Source organism: Carassius auratus, chromosome 27 (assembly GCF_003368295.1).
Source record: "Carassius auratus strain Wakin chromosome 27, ASM336829v1, whole genome shotgun sequence".
Taxonomy (NCBI): domain Eukaryota; kingdom Metazoa; phylum Chordata; class Actinopteri; order Cypriniformes; family Cyprinidae; genus Carassius; species Carassius auratus.
Window position 1 is genome coordinate 8,937,112 of NC_039269.1, and position 17,434 is coordinate 8,954,545.

At 36.9% G+C, this 17,434-nt stretch overlaps 2 protein-coding genes across 3 annotated transcripts; both read left to right on the forward strand.

The window, feature by feature from the left end:
• The first annotated feature begins 212 nt into the window (after positions 1-212).
• LOC113045366 (protein FAM102B-like) lies at positions 213-10,904 on the forward strand. Of its 2 annotated transcripts, none has more exons than XM_026205717.1 (11): positions 213-490; positions 1,488-1,608; positions 2,200-2,229; positions 2,309-2,425; positions 4,067-4,113; positions 6,439-6,542; positions 6,916-6,981; positions 7,118-7,313; positions 7,400-7,536; positions 9,205-9,268; positions 9,512-10,904. In XM_026205717.1, the coding sequence occupies exons 1-11, from the start codon at positions 345-347 to the stop codon at positions 9,552-9,554; spliced, it is 1,071 nt and encodes a 356-aa protein (XP_026061502.1). In that variant the 5' UTR covers positions 213-344; the 3' UTR covers positions 9,555-10,904. The 2 variants fall into 2 exon arrangements, with proteins under 2 accessions (XP_026061502.1, XP_026061501.1); XM_026205716.1 differs by having other exon boundaries at positions 6,874-6,981; positions 9,512-10,898.
• A 285-nt stretch (positions 10,905-11,189) lies between these two features.
• On the forward strand, positions 11,190-17,404 carry LOC113045367 (pre-mRNA-splicing factor 38B-like). Its single transcript, XM_026205718.1, has 6 exons — positions 11,190-11,629; positions 13,038-13,106; positions 13,243-13,394; positions 13,703-13,763; positions 15,068-15,300; positions 16,290-17,404. Exons 1-6 carry the CDS (start codon positions 11,420-11,422, stop codon positions 16,975-16,977), a joined length of 1,413 nt encoding a protein of 470 aa, XP_026061503.1. The 5' UTR covers positions 11,190-11,419; the 3' UTR covers positions 16,978-17,404.
• The last annotated feature ends 30 nt before the right edge of the window (positions 17,405-17,434 follow it).

Genomic DNA, 17,434 nt, shown 5'->3' on the forward strand with positions numbered 1-17,434 from the left:
TATTGAAATAGTCTTCTGAATAAAATGTACGTGTTTTCCTCCTCGATCTCCATATTAGCCATAAGATAAATAAAAAAAATTAGTAATAAACTATTTTAGATTCCATTGCTATAAAACGTTATTAATTCACTCAAATAAATAATTTTCTAAACCCATTCTGTCTAATTGTAAGCATGATATATTTTGGAAGGGCTTTTATTTTAAAATGTCGTCAGCAGCGTTTAAAAAACTACCGTCCCGCACACACACCGACACCACGGCACGTCAAAGCGTTTGGGTTCATCTCCTGAAATCCCATTCGTGGAGTATAGCAGCCATTCTGTCGTCCTATACATATTCGATACATGGCTTTCATCATGATGAAGAAGAAGAGGTTCAAGTTTAAAGTTGATGTGGAGCTGGAGGAGCTGTCGTCTGTCCCTTACGTGAATGGAGTTCTGTTCTGCAAGGTTCGACTGACGGACGGAGGCTTCTCAGATGAGTCTTCGAGGTGACAGCAACTCAATTTATCCAGTATATTATTTTATTTAAATATTTTATTCAAGTGATAGGTGTGTATGTGTGTGTATATATTTAAATAAATGTCCAGATGCAGCCCTATTTAATATTAATATGAAATAATGTTAAATAATACATTTATTTCTGATGCTGAATATGAAAAAGGACATCAAGCCTGTTTAATCTTGAAATAATTGACTTATTTTCATTCGGTTGCCTGATTAATGATGAATGAGTTCGAGATGATCAAAGGTTTTTAATGACAGTTGACAAGCAGTGCTTGTTTTTTGTTCGCGTGTTTCCTTTCGTTTGGCTCAATTAACGTTAACCTAGACGCGCATAAAACTGACATCGAGACATTTTCCGAAACATTGCAGATGATTTTGTTATAGAGGAACGTGTATTTTGGCAGGAGATGAATGAGAGGGGGGTGTTCTGCTCAACAGGTCGCCAGAAGTGGGCTGGGACTGATTAGCTAATGCTTTCCTTCCTCTAACCGTCGAGGCTGGACTTGTTGTGGCAACAGTAACGTTAGTCTGCATTTTACAAAACGGTTACATTCCATATCTGAATTCCAGACGTTCCTCCGCATAAACAATACAGCCGAAGGTTTACTTGGCATTAGTGTATCTATGCTTTCAGGGAAAACACGTACAAAGTCAGTGAAAAACAAATATTATTCAGAAATATTACTTACAGAATGCACAGTATTTCACAATCAGAATAAACATGATGTAACAGACATTGTAACAAAGTAATAATGTCCCCGTAGACATTATAATGTGCGTTTTTATTCAGCCTTGACAAATGCTTTGTCTGAACCACTTTCCCTAATAACAGCGGTAAAGAAATGAGATTTCATTGTGTTTCGACAGTAAACACTGTATTCAGATTTCATCTATCAGTCTGTCTGTCATTTAATCTTTCAGTCTGTTTCAGTCTTTCTGTCTACACAATCTACATGATCTTTCTTGTGCTTTCTCCTGCAGAGAGCCAGTTCTGGTGAATTGTGTTAAATGGAAGAAAAGATTCTCCTTCTTATGTAAGATGAGTGCTAATGCAGGGACAGGGGTGTTGGATCCATGTGTTTTTCGGGTGTCTGTAAGAAAGGTATGATGTAGCATTCTCAGTGTTGGGGAAGTTACTTTTAAAAGTAATGCATTACAATATTGAGTTAAACCATAAAAAAGTAACTTTTATGTTAACATTTTAAGGAAAGTATGCTACTTTTGAATTAACTTTTAAGAGTTGCTTGTTTGTTTTTAATATAAAAAAGTAGTTATTTTACAAATCTAAAAGCCCTTTCACAATAAAAGTGAAATAAATATGCATCCGGCTGAAGGAAATGTAAATTCAAGTCTGATTAGTAGAGAGCGCAGCTCAAACAAATTGCTTGAAGAATATGAAAATTCAGCAATAACAAAAATGAAACACAAATGTGTCATGCTTAGTATTATTGAATTGGATCATCGGAGGTCAGTAGCAAAGAAAAGAAAAGGTAACTCAGATATTTAAAATGTAATGAATTTAATTAGTTACTTTAAAAAAAGTAATCTGATTATGTAACTCATGTTACTTGTATTGCGTTACCCCCCAACACCAAACATCATTATTGTTAAAATGGGCTCTAAGCTGTTTGTTTCTGTTCAAATGTAGTTGGATTGGGTGAGGTTTTTGATTTTTGTTTTTTATTTTATAAAGGAGCTTAAAGGTGGGAAGACATTTGCAAAGGTAAGCTCAGTTTATCTATGGATAATGAAGACTTTTTCTGTCAGATCACTGGCACTGATACAGTGTGTGTGTCATACAGCTTGGGTTTGCTGATTTAAACTTGGCTGAGTTTGCCGGTTCAGGAAGCACCACACGGCACTGCCTGTTGGAGGGATACAACACCAAAAACACACGTCAGGACAACTCTATACTGAAGGTACACACACACACACACACATACATAGCAGAAAACTTTCTAATGAAGAAGCACAGTTGAGGGGTGAGGGGCGTGTCTCCTCCGATCTGTGTGCGGTGTTGTGTTACTTCATGTGTGGCATGCTTCGGCCTGTGTTGCGCTGTTTTTTCCAATCCACTACCCCCACCTATGCCTGGAGCGGTTCACAGCGCCCCCAGAATTCCACAGGCCTGTATCCTTCCACCTCCGCCTGGAGCTGATCGCAGAGCACCCAAAATTTCACAGGACTGCACATTTATAGCTGTAGAGAGCCACACACATGACCAGACCATTTTAACTTGCATCACTGCAGCCCATTAACATATAGGCACACACGTGATGCCATATTTGTAAGTTTATTATAGAAATAAGTCATGTTTCGCATTAAAGTTATTTTACACTATATATGGGACTTTATATTATATTATATTATATATATTCACAAGTTTCTGACTGATACTTTAATATTGGGTTTGCTGATTATTGGGCCCTTAAAATAGTTATTATTTAGAAATTGTTAAGAATATTATTATATAATAATGTTCTTAAGAATAAAAATATAATAAAATATCTTAACCAGATAATAATAATAATAGTAAATACATATTATGGAAAAAAAAACATTGTTAATGAATGTTATTATTAATATTAATAATAACAAAATTCATATAATGCTGTATTTTTATATTTCAAACCATATTTTAAGTTGCCATTGAGTTGAAAAGTAGAAGTGGCAATAATTAAAATTTGGTTCTTCTTAGATTCTTAAATATGGGGTTTGCTGAGAAATGGCACCAAAAACACTCAACAGTGGTACTCACATCATATGTAATTGTGGCGAGTGGGGCGGGGCCGAGAGGCGTGGGAACGAGGAGTGAGGCCAGGTGTAGTGATTGGAGATGAGCTACACCTGCGCCCCACCGCCAGTATCGAGTCCCACGTAGGAGATGGAAGGATATAAAACTGGAGTGACGACCGTGAAGGACGAGAGAGGACCAGGCCTGGGATATTATTTTATGTTTTGGCTTTTATTTGTGCACGGCAGTCGCCGTGAGGGGCTGACGCGCTGTTTTGTTTATTTTTGAATATTAAAATTATGTTTTGATTGTGCGCCGGTTCCCGCCTCCTTCTTCCCGATGTATATGGAGTTTTAAATATCGTTACAGTAATATTAATAATAATCATCATCATTATTATTTCACTATATTAATATATTCAGTATTATATGTTAATAATATTAAATATGAATCAAACTTTTTTCATTTTTAAATCATATTTTAAGTAAAAATAATAGTAAACATCACTTAACATAATACATTTACAGTAAACAAAATAATAATGTGTATATGTCCTTACATTTTTGAAAACAGCATCAACCTTGTTTTATAGATTTATTTTCATGGATTAATTTGTGTGTATACTGTGCATTTATGGGCTGTTATTTCAGTAGCCTTAAATCTTACAGTGGCTCAATCAATAAAAATGTTCCTTCAGCAAAACACAATTTACCACACAATTCTCCAGTATCTTAATGTTTTCAGGGCTATTCATGAAATATACAGTCTGCTATATCTCATACTGTATGTTTATGTAACCACTCACCACCTCTCTCCCTTTGTCTAGGTCATAATCAGTATGCAGTTAATGTCAGGCGATCCTTGCTTTAAAACGTAAGTTGTCCCTTAATTTTGAATAGATTTTGAAAAGTTTGAATTTCATATTCAAATCTAAAATCTGCTTCCTTTTGAAAAGACCAGCATATATTTGGGATGCTGGTCTCCAGTCTAGTTTATTTAAGTTTAACAAGTGATACAGAAAGACCACGCTGGTCGAGTAACCCAGCAGCTCAGAATGACCTTGAAACTGTGCGACAATAGCCAACGCAGCTGTCGTTATGCCTTTGTATTTGTTTGCGTGTCGATGCATCTGTGCCAGAGTGCTTGTGCCAGTGTTTTTCTGACACCAATGTCTAGGACTGCATGAACACAGGAAGTCCTGTTCAACCACTTCCTGTCTGGTGATGTTTAGCTTCAAACCTCTGATTATTAGTTAAGTTGGTATGTTTACTCAACCATTCTAAAGTTAGCAGTAAGATTTATGTTCAAAAGAAATTATACTTTTATTCAATTCAGTTGATCAAAAGTGACAGTAAAGACTACAGAATCCTCAAAAAGATGTAGGATTGCCCCCTAATAGTCATTTAACCGCTAGTCGACCAGAAAAGGCTTGGTCGACAAATATTTTATTAGTTGCTTAGTCGCACTCACAATAAAAACAAAATGTGCTTTTGTAAAATAATGAAAGTAAACAGGACGCGCTTCCATCATTTCACTTGAGCGCTAAACATGTATATCTTTGCTTTACAGACATAAAAAATATATATATCTATAGAGAGTGAAACGTCTACTTTCAACTGAACCAATTAGAATGGAAAACAAATATTCTCAGATTATGTAATGCATATGAAAAAGGCAAACAGGCGCATCAATACTGCAGAGATGATAAGTCAGTGTCGCCGATTCATCTCTTAAGATGCCGATTCATCTGTAAAGATGTTAATCAGTGAATTATTACATTTTTAATGCAGCCTCCTTACTGTTTTTTCCTTTTATCCTCATTCATAATCATTACTTCTGTCGGTGCGCTGTGGCAAGCTTTATAAGTGTGCTTGAACACTTATAAGGCTATGTAGGCAATTAAATGTTCATTATAATGATTTAAATGGTTTATTCATAAACGTACAATTAGTCCACTAATACTTAAAATGAACGACTACTAGTCACCCAGAAAAATACTTTTTTCGGGGTCACTATCATGGTTTCCTCAAAAATATTAAGCAGCACATTTGTTTTTAACATGAAAAATAATAAATGTTTCCTGAGCAGCAAATCAGCATATTGGGTGTGTTTTCTTCTGAATGATAAGTATTAGAAGTAGCACAATAATGAAAAATGTTATGTTATTCAACACCGGTAATAGGAAGGTTGTTGATAATAAAAATAATAATCACATTTCTGATCAATAATTAACATTATAAGTTTTCTTTTTTCACTGCCCTCTCACATTAAGCAAGTCTGATTATATTCAGATGCACTAGTATTTCTAGTATATTGAAATACATTAAGTGTGTGAATATGTTTGCATGCATGTTGAAATAGTTGACATTTATCCTGACATTTAGAGGGGGTAATATTAATCATCTCACACAGCACCCAGAAACAATGAAAGGTGTGCTTCCTGTTACGTAAGCAAACTGGCACACAATCTCCCATTAAAACAACACGTACAGTGTTGTGACAGTGGATTAGCAACTGAAATGAGTGATATTTAAACATCCATGAAGAGGTGTGTGTGTGTGTGTGTGTGAATCCTGCTCTAGTGAGAGTTCAGTATCATTGCTTCACTCTGAATGGTTGTCAAAAATAGCCATGCGCACTCATAAATCAAAGTGTTTGGTGGTGTTTCCCGGTGAGTGTGTGTTTGTGGATCCTGCAGAAGTGTTATCGGGGTGTTTGTGTGTGTGGGAATGCTCATACTGCACCTCGAGTGCTTTTAGCTCTGGCTGGTGCATTCTAGTTTTATGTCACTGTTGGTTTTAGAGGCACTAAAACCAGTGAAATGCCAGATTAGTACTTTATGGATTAATATCTCCTGAAATCTGTGTTTTATAGATTATTTCTTCTCTATGATCTGGCTGGGTTCAGTTTATTAAAAGAATGATTTACACAGAAAATACACAATTCTGTCATCATTTACTCAACCTTATTGTTTTTTTTTTTCCCTCTAAATATTAAGACTCACAAGTAAAAAATTAGGAGCCTGAATTTGTTTAAATATCTAAATACATTTCTTTAAATAAAAAAATATTTAGGTTACTGTTTATTTAAGAAAATATATTATGTGATTTTGTATATGGAGCAATGTCTTATTTTGATCATTTGTTATGTTTTTGTATGTTTATATGTTTTTAATGGAGATATTTTTGACTCTTCCAGGCCTCCATCCACTGCAATGACCATTGGTTTTCCAGGAGAAATAGATATATGTCTAGATGAGGACAGAAGAGCAGAGACACAGAGTGCAACTCAAATCTGTACAGGTACCTCCACAATCCTCACACAAAATCACTACCTATACATCGGCCAAGTTTGGAATAATATGCTTTTTTTTTTTTTTTTTTTTTTTGTCTCTTATGCTCATGAACGCGCTGCTATTTGTGAAAACAGTAAAATTGTGAACTATTATTTCAATTTGAATATTTTAAAATGTGATTTATAAAAAATGTAATGATTATTCCAAACTTTTGACTGCATTGGTACATTTCATTTTCTTAAAGACCTAGTAAAGTCCACTTCGCATTTCAACAATTCCAAATTTCACAATGATGGAAACATTCCACTGATTTTTTAATTTATTTTATTTTATTCTAGAAAACCTAAGAAAAAGTTGCTTCAGTCATGGTTCTGTTCCAGATGAACTGGGAAAGTGTGGTCACTCAAGAACAGCCAGTTACGCCAGCCAGCAGTCCAAGTTTTCCGGTCTGTTCATTCACATGTTTTGCTTTCCTGGCTTTTTTTTCTATGACTTTTTGCATTATATATATATATATATATATATATATATATATATATATATATATATATATAATATTGATCAGTCTGGACATTCTTGTAGGGTACAGCACGGCTAATTCGCGCTCCTCCAGCCTGACGGAGCTCTCTCATAGGAGGAATTTGTCTGTGGGGAGTGCCTCTACTGGGATTGGCAGCCTACCAGAACCCAGTGAGGACAGAGAGTCCCGCTCACATGCCTGTACACCTTTACCCCAGCACTTAGCCACACCATCCCACAGTGGGATCACAGCCAACAGGTAAACGTGTGTGCATTAGCTCTTCCTGCAAAATCTAGAAAATCTTTTAGTAAAGAGTGTATTTCTTGTGTATGTTTGTATTTCAGGCACCCTGTAAAACAGGACTCGGTTGAGTCTCAGCTAAAGCGAGTGGATGCTACCAGAGTGGATGCTGATGATATCATCGAGACAATCCTACAGGGCCAAGACTTCAGCCACAGCATACTGGACTCCAGTAATGAAGGTAGTGTTTAGAAAGCACATTGATGCATGTAGCATTTACAGTTCAGATGTTTAATAGCCATATCATGTAAAAAATTATTTTATGTGCTCGCTTGAAATAGCACAGCTGGATGCAATATGAAGGCATACACAATTGTTCAAAAGTTTGGGGTTTGCAAGATTTTTTAATATTTTTTAAAGAAGTCTCTAAAGCTCACCACGGCTGCATTTATTAGATCAAAGATACAGTAAAAACAGTGAAGTATTTTTACAATTTAAAATAGCTATTTTCTGTCTGACCATATTTTTAAAATGCTATTTATTCCTGTGATGGCAATGCTTAACTTTATGCATCATTACTTCAGTCTTTATGTCATATGATCTTTCAGAAATCATGCTATTATTTTTTCCTTTAAAAATCTACCAAGACTATATTGCAACTTGCCAAAGAAAATGTACACACACACATCTACGGTAATGACATCTGCTTCTACAGGTGTACTTTGAACAGCAACCTCCCTGAAAAAAAGTTTAAATTTAAACATCATCTCCACTTCCGAAACACCAGGCTGTGGTCAACATCCAAGTAGATGCACACAAATGGAAACGTCAGATATGACCAGCTGACACAGACCTTCATATCACAGCACACTGTATTCTACTGTCCCATAGTTGGCGCTCAGTGCATTCATAAGACTCTGCGTTTTACCACAGATGCTCAGTTGCACTTTAATATGCACCACATTGTGGCTTTGTAAGATGAATGTTTACTATGGTTACTTCTACTGTCTCAAACAAACAGATAGTTAAATTTCCCATCTTCTCTCTCTCTCTTATTCACTGATAGACCTTAGAGACAGCAACTTTAGTTGCCACAACATCTTTTCCAACATCTTGTTAGTTCATGTTTGCTAATGCTTCTACAATGAGACCTTATTGTAAAGTCAAGTCACCTTTGTTTATAAAGTGCTTTTAACAGTACAGAATTGTGTCAAAGTATCTTTACAGTATTAAAAAAGAAAATTGTGTCAATAATGCAAAAGGACAATAGTAAACACAAAATTTTAAGGTAAAGGCAGTTCATCATTGAATTCAGTGATGTCATCATCCAGCTCAGTTCAGTTTAGTATCTGTGCAATCAAGTTGACGATATCACTGGAAATTAAGTGTCCCCAACTAAGCAAGCCAGAGGCAACAGCAGCTAGGAACCAAAACTCCATTGGTGACAGAATGGAGAAAAAAAACATTGGGAGAAAAATTTTAATGTTCACAATATTGCTAGTATTTGATCAAATAAATGCAGTCTTGATAAGCATAAGGAACTTCTCATATATGTACTGTATATTGTTATGGTATGATTAGGGAGGTTTTTGCCCTTTTTATCATTCACCAGTTGATATGAGGGTTTATATTAGTGCTGTCAAATGATTAAACGCGATTGATCGCATTCAAAATAAAAGTTTTTTTTGTAGAATATATGCGTATGCACTGTGTATATTTATTAAGATAATATAAATACACACACAAATACATTTATTATGTCAACAAAAACTTTTATTTAGGATGGGATTAATCGCGATTTATCGTTTGACAGCACTATTTATGTATATTATTTACATATAATATATGTAAATATATTAAGCCTTCGTACAAACTGAATGATGTCTAAATATGTATGTGTGTGTTGCAGAGGAGGGTCTGCGACTATTTGTTGGGCCAGGAGGCAGCACTGCACTGGGCTCTCAGCACACCAGGTGAGTTATATTATGTAACTTTCCCAGCCGCAAGGTCGCCACCGGCCACTTGCATTGTCCGCTTATGCCGTCCTTGTGTGATACATGGTCATTGTGTTTTGCATTATAAGAAGCAGATTACAGAGAGATATTATGTTACATGAGCTCTGACAACATCATAAAATTGCAGACTGAGGTAATGTAATTCTGTAATGTAATATAATGTAATATAATGCCTTCTGTCTCTCTCTTTCAATCATTCAGGGTTGGTGCAGGAGCTTTTGAACAGGTTGTTATAAAACGCTAGACTGAATGTCCATGGGGGAAGGTGATGTAATATCCTGTGTCAAACCAGAAGACAGCAGTTGTCTTCGATCACAAGTAGCAGTTCTATATTGGGCTCCTGACACGTGGGCTCTAGGAATTTGTGCAATCACTGCTCCACCTAGCGGTAAAGCCCTGAAGACAGACAGAAGCTTTGCTTAAGCTCAGAGTGACAGGAAATACTTGGGATTGGTATTCTTTTACCAAAAATGGATAGATATAGTTCTCAGAGACACTTTAAAAAAACACTTGGAACCACTGTTGGAACCAAAAAGACGTGTTACAGATTATTTAAAAAGTATACTAATATACTACTGATTTCAAGTGGACAACTTGAAGTCATATATCTGTCTTTTTGTGAGACCATGCATAGTGATCAAATTAAAATGTACAGTAAACAGATGACCGCTAAGATGGTCTGTACTGTAGGCGACTCTTGGTTCAACACCCAGTCAGAATGACCCACAAATTAGTCTGTTTCTAAGATCCCATTTTAGTGCTGTCAGCATTTTGTCATCATAAACAAGACTTGAGCACAAGTTGCACGGGGATGGACGTTGCAAATAGTGGACTTTTTGTTGAAATGGCATAATCCATGGCATTCCTTTTCAGCTAAAGAGAGATGTAGAAGATGTATTTAGGATTTATTTAATGCTGTTGTGTTTTTTGAAAGGGGTTTGTAAATGTGGGATATTTTGTAGTTTTTACTGCAAAAATTTGTTTAAAAGAATATGCAAAAGGGCGGTTTATCAGATTTCATATTGTAGATTACAAAACTGTAATACATTTATGAATGTATGTATACAAGGCAAAAACGTTAATTTAATTTATGTGTTCAGGCTTTCTGATAGCGACAACTGTCAAACTATAGAAAAATTGAAGTCAAAGAAATAAAGATTTATGATATCTGATGTTTCATTTCATCATAAAGGTCAAAATACATAAATGATTTTAAACAAAATTCAACATGCCATATATGTGCTTCACTGTAATAAGTTACATTTTAAGAAATATATTTTGTTTTAAAAAGAAATCTGGTATTTGATTTTGTATTTTTTACTTGCTATGCTGGGTAGTTGTCTTTGCACATCTAAAATAAATGTTGTTATAATTGAACTGGCGATGCACAGTTTACATCTATATTATTTATTATATTAAGTTGAAATACATGTCCCATAATCATAATAAACACATCTTAAAAACATGCAGCCTTGGCCTTAAATTTGGAGCGTTACTGCCACACAACACCAAGAGCATGGAAAAACATAAGCGCCTTTAACAATATTTATATGGACTATGTAAGACATCTGCAGTCAGGTAACAAGCTATTGTAAACCACGCTGGAGGATTGTGTTGCCAAGTCCTGCGTAAAACATATTCCTAAGCAATGCAGTTAGCGATTAACTTTTTTCCACTTGTAGACGAACCCCATTGTTTTTATTTTCACAAATAAATACATATTTTTTTTATTAATGTTTTTTAAAGCATCATTACATATTATTTGTTACTCAAACTTTCTAAAGCATTTCCCCAGTTTCTTCTTTCTAGAGAGAAAATAAGCATTTTACTGTGACAACTTGGCAACCCCAGCCTTGCGTCCCTTTCCGCCGCCCCTCTTCCGTGCGCCATCTTGTCCCCATTACTCGGCGTGACGGTAACTGAACGCTTCGCGTGCGTCTTCTAATCGCTGAGAATACGATCAAACGACCCAAAATCAAATTCGAATGAATTAAGAGGCGTCGGTCTGTCACTCGCGCACCTCGTTGAACGAGTTGCCGCGATATTCGTTAGGGGCAACGTTCGTTTTTCTTTCGTTTAGTAGTTTAATGGCGTTGTGAAAGAACTGCCATGGCGGTTAGTCAGCAGCAACAACAGCAGCAGGCCGTGAGCAAACCGGCTGGCGGGAAACACGGGAACAACTTGCCGTTATGGGGCAACGAAAAGACTATGAACCTCAACCCCATGATCCTGACAAACGTCCTGTCGTCGCCATACTTCAAGGTCCAGCTGTACGAGCTCAAGACGTACCACGAGGTGGTGGACGAGATTTACTTCAAGGTGGCGAAATTAACCCGGGCCTACGAGCGTGAAGCCCGCGGTTTTCTTATTTGTGTTACATTGGAGTTTCGAGTATTGCTCATTGGTTGTTATTTTTCTTACTCGGCTTAAAAAGTTTTTAAATGACTGTTACTTGTCTTTTGTTTTAAATGTAGTTTTACGTGAGCTGAACTAGGCCGTGTTAGTCTATGGATGCTAATTGTGCTAACTAGTTCAAAATAACCTATGCCTAACGTTATATGAATGGTTAACGTTACCTCAAAAATGAAATTTGTCATCATTAACTCATATCCATTATTAACATTTAACCCAAACCAGTGAGATTAAGCTACTTTAGTTCAACAGAATGACAGCTTTAGTCACCATTAGCTTTAATTGTATGGAAAATCATTCAATCAAAGTGAATAGTGACTAAGTCCCTAAAATAGATTAACTTAGATAACAGAAATTCACCACAGCACCCGCAGTTTCTACTATTAAGGACCGTTCACACTAAGAGCAATAACTATGAAGATCATTTTTACATATTTGTGTTTTTACCAACGGACAGGGTAATTTTATTACGAGCGCTATGCAGATATGTCGTGGACACAGTTTCAGTGTTCAGTGTCCTTTTGTCGTTCATAAGCTGGAGAAATATGACTGGACCACAAAACCAAATTTTGAGATCTGTACATCACCTGAAAGCTGATAAATAAGCTTTCCATTGATGTATAGTTAGTTAGGATGGGACAAAATTTGCCCAAGATACATCTATTTGAAAATCTGGAATTTGAAGTTGCAAAAAAATCTAAATATTAAGAAAATCACCTTTAAAGTTGTCCCAACTGAAGTTCTTAGCCGTGCATATTTCCAGTTAAAAAAAATTACGTTTTGATTTATTTATGGTAAGAAAATATACAAAGTGTTTTTATGGAACATGTTCTTTACTTAATATCCTCTGGATTTTTGGCATAAAAGACAATGTATTGTTGCCTATTGCTACAAATATACCCATGCAATTTATGACTGCTTTTGTGGTCCAGGGTCACAATTAATCATTCTGAGAGTGATTCCTACGATATCATTCCTCTTTGTCGTTACAGTTGTGGTGTGAACTAACCTATTCTCATAGAATTACAAGGACTAAATTAAACTTTACATTTAATCATTTAGCAGATGTTTTTATCCAAAGTTATCGTCCTTTGTATGAACGGCCCTTTATTGTTAATATGGAAAATATTGTATATTTCTGTTAGCCTGTACTGTACTGCAAAAATATTGTGAACTTTTTTCCCCTTCCACTTTTCATGATTTTAAAGTGTAAGCTTTAAGTAGCAGATTAACAGTAAGTTGTAGAATCTAGGTTTGAAAAAAGGTTAGATTGAGTTGTATTTTTCCTCTATAATCATCTGATTTTCTTTCTCAGGTCAATCATATGGAGCCATGGGAAAAAGGCAGCAGGAAGACCGCGGGGCAGACGGGAATGTGCGGAGGGGTAAGTAGAAGTACGTGCCTTGAGACCTCCTCGACTTCATGCTCCCATCCTCTTTGTCATTTTAATTAAACAAGGGAGAGGTTCACTGAAGAAGGAAATTAGTCTAGCTGTAAGATTTATGATGTTTGTCTTGCAGGTTCGAGGAGTCGGTACGGGTGGGATTGTGTCCACTGCATTTTGCTTGCTGTATAAGCTATTTACACTGAAACTGACCCGTAAACAAGTGATGGGTCTCATCACTCACACAGATTCGCCCTATATCAGGTCACTGGGCTTCATGTACATCAGGTATGAGTCCGAACACATAACATTATCTAAATTGTTTTTTGTAACCGTTTCAGAAGTCACTTCATGTTTTGTTTTTTAACACTGCTATAGAGGTTCATGTGGGTAAACTACTTAGAATAATCACATTCTTACATTGTATTTAGCAAAGGAGTATGAATATGTTGAGCAGATGTACCCAAATTGCTGTACATCTGATGGTATTGGTAATTGCATAAATATTTAGGTCAAGCTACATTGTTTGTTTGGATGATGCATATTTTCTGGCTTCCATGAATACACAATTATAATGTTAAATCTGTGTATTGTAGGTATACTCAACCTCCTTCTGACTTGGTGGACTGGTATGATGAGTTCCTTGACGACGAGGAGGTATGTCACCACGGGTAATGCCTTAATCTCTCTCTCTTATTTCTAATGTACCCAATTGTAACCAGTAAGTTTTAGGCCAAATGCTGATTGTGATGCACATTGCTGTCCTTCAACCTTTGACCTCATTTGGCTTAATGTTCCTCTTGAGATACACGGTTACAACTGTGTGTGTGGTGGCAAGTTTACCTAAGACTTTAGATGACTGGTTTCTTATTTCACTGGGTATGCCATGTCTTTTCTGAGATCAGCACAAACTCTTAACAAATGGTCAACCAGATGTGAAGTTCTCTGGTTATTCCTCTGTGGTCAAATGTTAAATAGCATGCAATATTCTCTTAGCCCACATAAGTGTGAATATGGCAGCATGCTTCTGTGATTCATAGAGACATTTATGTTTGACATTAAATATCAGATATCCATTACTGGGTGCTGGCTCATCTCTTGTGCTCCAGCACGCCCACTCTCACCTGTAAACAAGTTGGTAATATATTATCCATTTTTTTTAAAGTCCAGAAAAGGAGATCTAATTTGCTTTGAGTAGAAATTGCTGCCAGGCTTGGTGGTGGTAATGCGTGTCTCTGGCTGACTGCCCTGTTCTCTCTCCCAGATGGCCCTTGTGATGCGGGTGGATTGGATATAGGGTGTGCTCCACACTCTTGGCTGGCGTTCGTGAGTGCAGTTAGACAAGCTCACCCACCCACTCCACCCCTTCACACGCACTGGTACAGCATGTATATGTCAGCTGACCTACAACCTCCTCTGCATCGCACCTATTTTGAGTCATTGCATAGTAAGAGACGTTGTGGAAGCTAATTATTTTGAAGCACAGTCATGCAGTGTTTTGATCAATTGAAATTTAATATAATAAACTCTATTTTCTGTAAGAAGTCAATGAAGAAAGACAGAAAATATTTCGACTTATGTTAAAGGTGCACTAAAGTTCTATTATTAAATGGCATCTTTTTTAGCTAGTGATCAAGGTATTTAAATGATGGTATTCCTTTTGTATACATGCTGATTATTTGTTACTGTAAAGTCCAATATGATGGTCAGTGGACAAACAAAATTACTTTGTGCACCTGTAAATTCTGAATATTAAGTCAGGTGAGAGCAGAGGTGAAGACTCAGTATTTGGTCATCACAAATGAAGCATTTCATTCAGGACAGTGTAAAGTGTAATTATTAGCGTTATCCTGTAGTTATCCTGTATACCAGAGGTCATGTGATAAGTGCATGTCTGAGTGTGTTCATGTTTGTGATTGTAGTTTTAATGGTTTTGCTCCTCTTTGGTTTTTTGTGATTAGGAGTTGGATGTGAAGGCTGGAGGAGGGTGCGTAATGACGATCGGAGAGATGCTCCGCTCCTTCCTGACCAAGCTGGAATGGTTCTCAACGTTGTTCCCACGAATACCTGTTCCTGCGCAGAAAGCAATCGACCAACACATGAAGAGCCGACCACGTAAACCCCCCCAAAAAGATGAGCAGGATGCAGAGGAGGCAGCCGATTCGGGAAGGCATGGTGATAGGCGCCGTTCCAGGTACATTTGTTGTGTGTGACTGGGATGACATTATTTGGCTAACGAGATCAGCGGTGATCACCGTTTGTGGTGCTGTTTGAATGGTAGTGGCGATGTAATAAAGCAACTTCTTCAGCTTTTTTTATAGCTTCAGCTTATTTAAATGATCAGCCATTTTGAATGAACTATTTAAGACCAACAATAATTACTCCGTAATTAAAACCGATTACTGGCGTATGTTTTACAAGAAAATAACATTTCAGTTTATCTACTTTAATGTTTAATTTAATGTGGCATTTGTAATTTCCTTGTAATTGTTTGTATGTAATGGACACTTTTGAACTTAAACTCAACTGATTTCTTGTGTTGTTGGAGGGGTCATGAATGGTCTTTTTTTTTTTTTTTTTTTTTTTTTATTGTGTACAGTTTTCTGTTGTCCAAATATGTTATAAAGATTTTAACATAAACATGGTAATTTAGAAAATAGGCTGTTTTCTTTCCTGTTTGACTCCCCTCATCGGCATGGACGATTATGTACTTGGAAGTAAATGACCACTGGTATAATTGGCAGTTTTTTGTAGATGGACCCTGCAATGATTTAGGTAAAAAATAAAAACACACATACTATATATCAAACAATCTGTAACAACAGCCAAAACCGTAGTGACCACATAATGAAAAGTTACTCAGACTTGTGTATTGCGACATTAATGTCGTATCCAATATAGTCACACAGCATTGTATTTTAGACAATCTTTCTGAAAATCCTGTTGAATTGTGCCGTGTTTGTAAACATATCCAGGGTAAAATTAATTTAAATGCTCTTATTTCTGCTCTGAGTTATGCTTGTCTATATCAGATTCTGACTTGCATTTAATCTTTAATCTGAATGCAGTTAATAGTATTGCTGTTTCAAAATTGACACTCTCTCCTATTTGACAAAGTGTCCTGTGGGTTCTAGGGTACTTGTATATGCTGTGTTTAATATTTTTATTTGTGTGTGTGTTCAGGACACCTAGGAAAAGTCCCAGTCCCAGGAGATCCCAAAATCGTTCACGGAGTCGCAGCCATCACAGAGAAAAACAAAGCGCCAGCTTTGACCATGAACTGGAGCGAGAACGAGATCGGCAGCGCAAAGAACGGGAGGGAAAGGACCGGGATAGAGACAGGGAGAGAGACCGAGATAGACGACGCTCCAGAACACCAGACCGGACCAGGGAACGACGCCGGAGTCGCAGCGCCAGTCGAGAGAAGCGGAAAGAAAGGGAGGCAGAGAGTGAGAGGGAGCGTAGTCGCAGGAAAGACAGAGAGCACCATAAAGATCGGGAGAGGTCCAAAGACAAGAGGAGTAAAGGAGAGGGGGAAGAGAGGAGGCACAAGGAAGATAAGGAGGATAGAAAACACAGGGAAGAAAAGAGGAGTAAACGGTCAAGGAGCAGAAGCAGAGACAGGAAACACAAAACCGAACGATCTAGCAAGAAGCGCTCCCGCTCGGGCAGCAGGAGCAGGCAGGAAGCAGGGGAGGAGAAGAACCGGAAAAGGGAACGCAGCCATAGTAAGGAACGCTCACACAAACGCAGTCGCAGCAAAGAGCGATCGCACCGACGAGAATCAAGCAATGGACGAGAACATGTAAAACAAGAGCATCCCAGTCCTGAAAAAGGAGAAAGAACAAACAGTGTTCAAGTGTCTCCCTGATCCAGATCTCAAATTCCCTCTTTATCTTTATTCCAGTCCCTCTCTTATTACTTCATGTCTTTATCTTTAATCCTCTTGTGCACCACTTGTTGAAGTTAGCATATGGAAAAGCCTGGGTTTTTTTTCTGCAATGTTAATTGCCATTTGTGTAGATATCAAAAAATGTAATTTTCTCTCAGTTGCCCTTTACAGTTGTCCAGACTGAAAATGGCATTTTAAAACTTTTTTTTTTAAATTCCCTTTCTCTCCCAGTTTGTGTTCTGGATTTTCACAAATGGTTTTGTACATAGAGCTCAGAGAATGTTTTAAATTTCAACAGAGCTACCACAGAGTTGAGTTTGTGGCACAGGCTGCTGAAAATGTGCTGACATTGTGCTGTTTCATTGCTCTGTTGCATCTTGTTTTCTAATAAAATTCTTGTATGGAACACAATTGCTCAGTTGTATTTTTTGTTTTT

Coding starts and splice junctions, on each gene's coding strand:
- LOC113045366 (XM_026205716.1), top strand. CDS start 345: ATGGCTTTCATCATGATGAAGAAGAAGAGGTTCAAGTTTAAAGTTGAT. Junction 491..1,487: donor TTCTCAGATGAGTCTTCGAG/GTGACAGCAACT, acceptor TTTCTCCTGCAG/AGAGCCAGTTCTGGTGAATT. Junction 7,314..7,399: donor AGTGGGATCACAGCCAACAG/GTAAACGTGTGT, acceptor TTTGTATTTCAG/GCACCCTGTAAAACAGGACT.
- LOC113045367 (XM_026205718.1), top strand. CDS start 11,420: ATGGCGGTTAGTCAGCAGCAACAACAGCAGCAGGCCGTGAGCAAACCG. Junction 13,764..15,067: donor AGTTCCTTGACGACGAGGAG/GTATGTCACCAC, acceptor TTTTGTGATTAG/GAGTTGGATGTGAAGGCTGG. Junction 15,301..16,289: donor GGTGATAGGCGCCGTTCCAG/GTACATTTGTTG, acceptor GTGTGTGTTCAG/GACACCTAGGAAAAGTCCCA.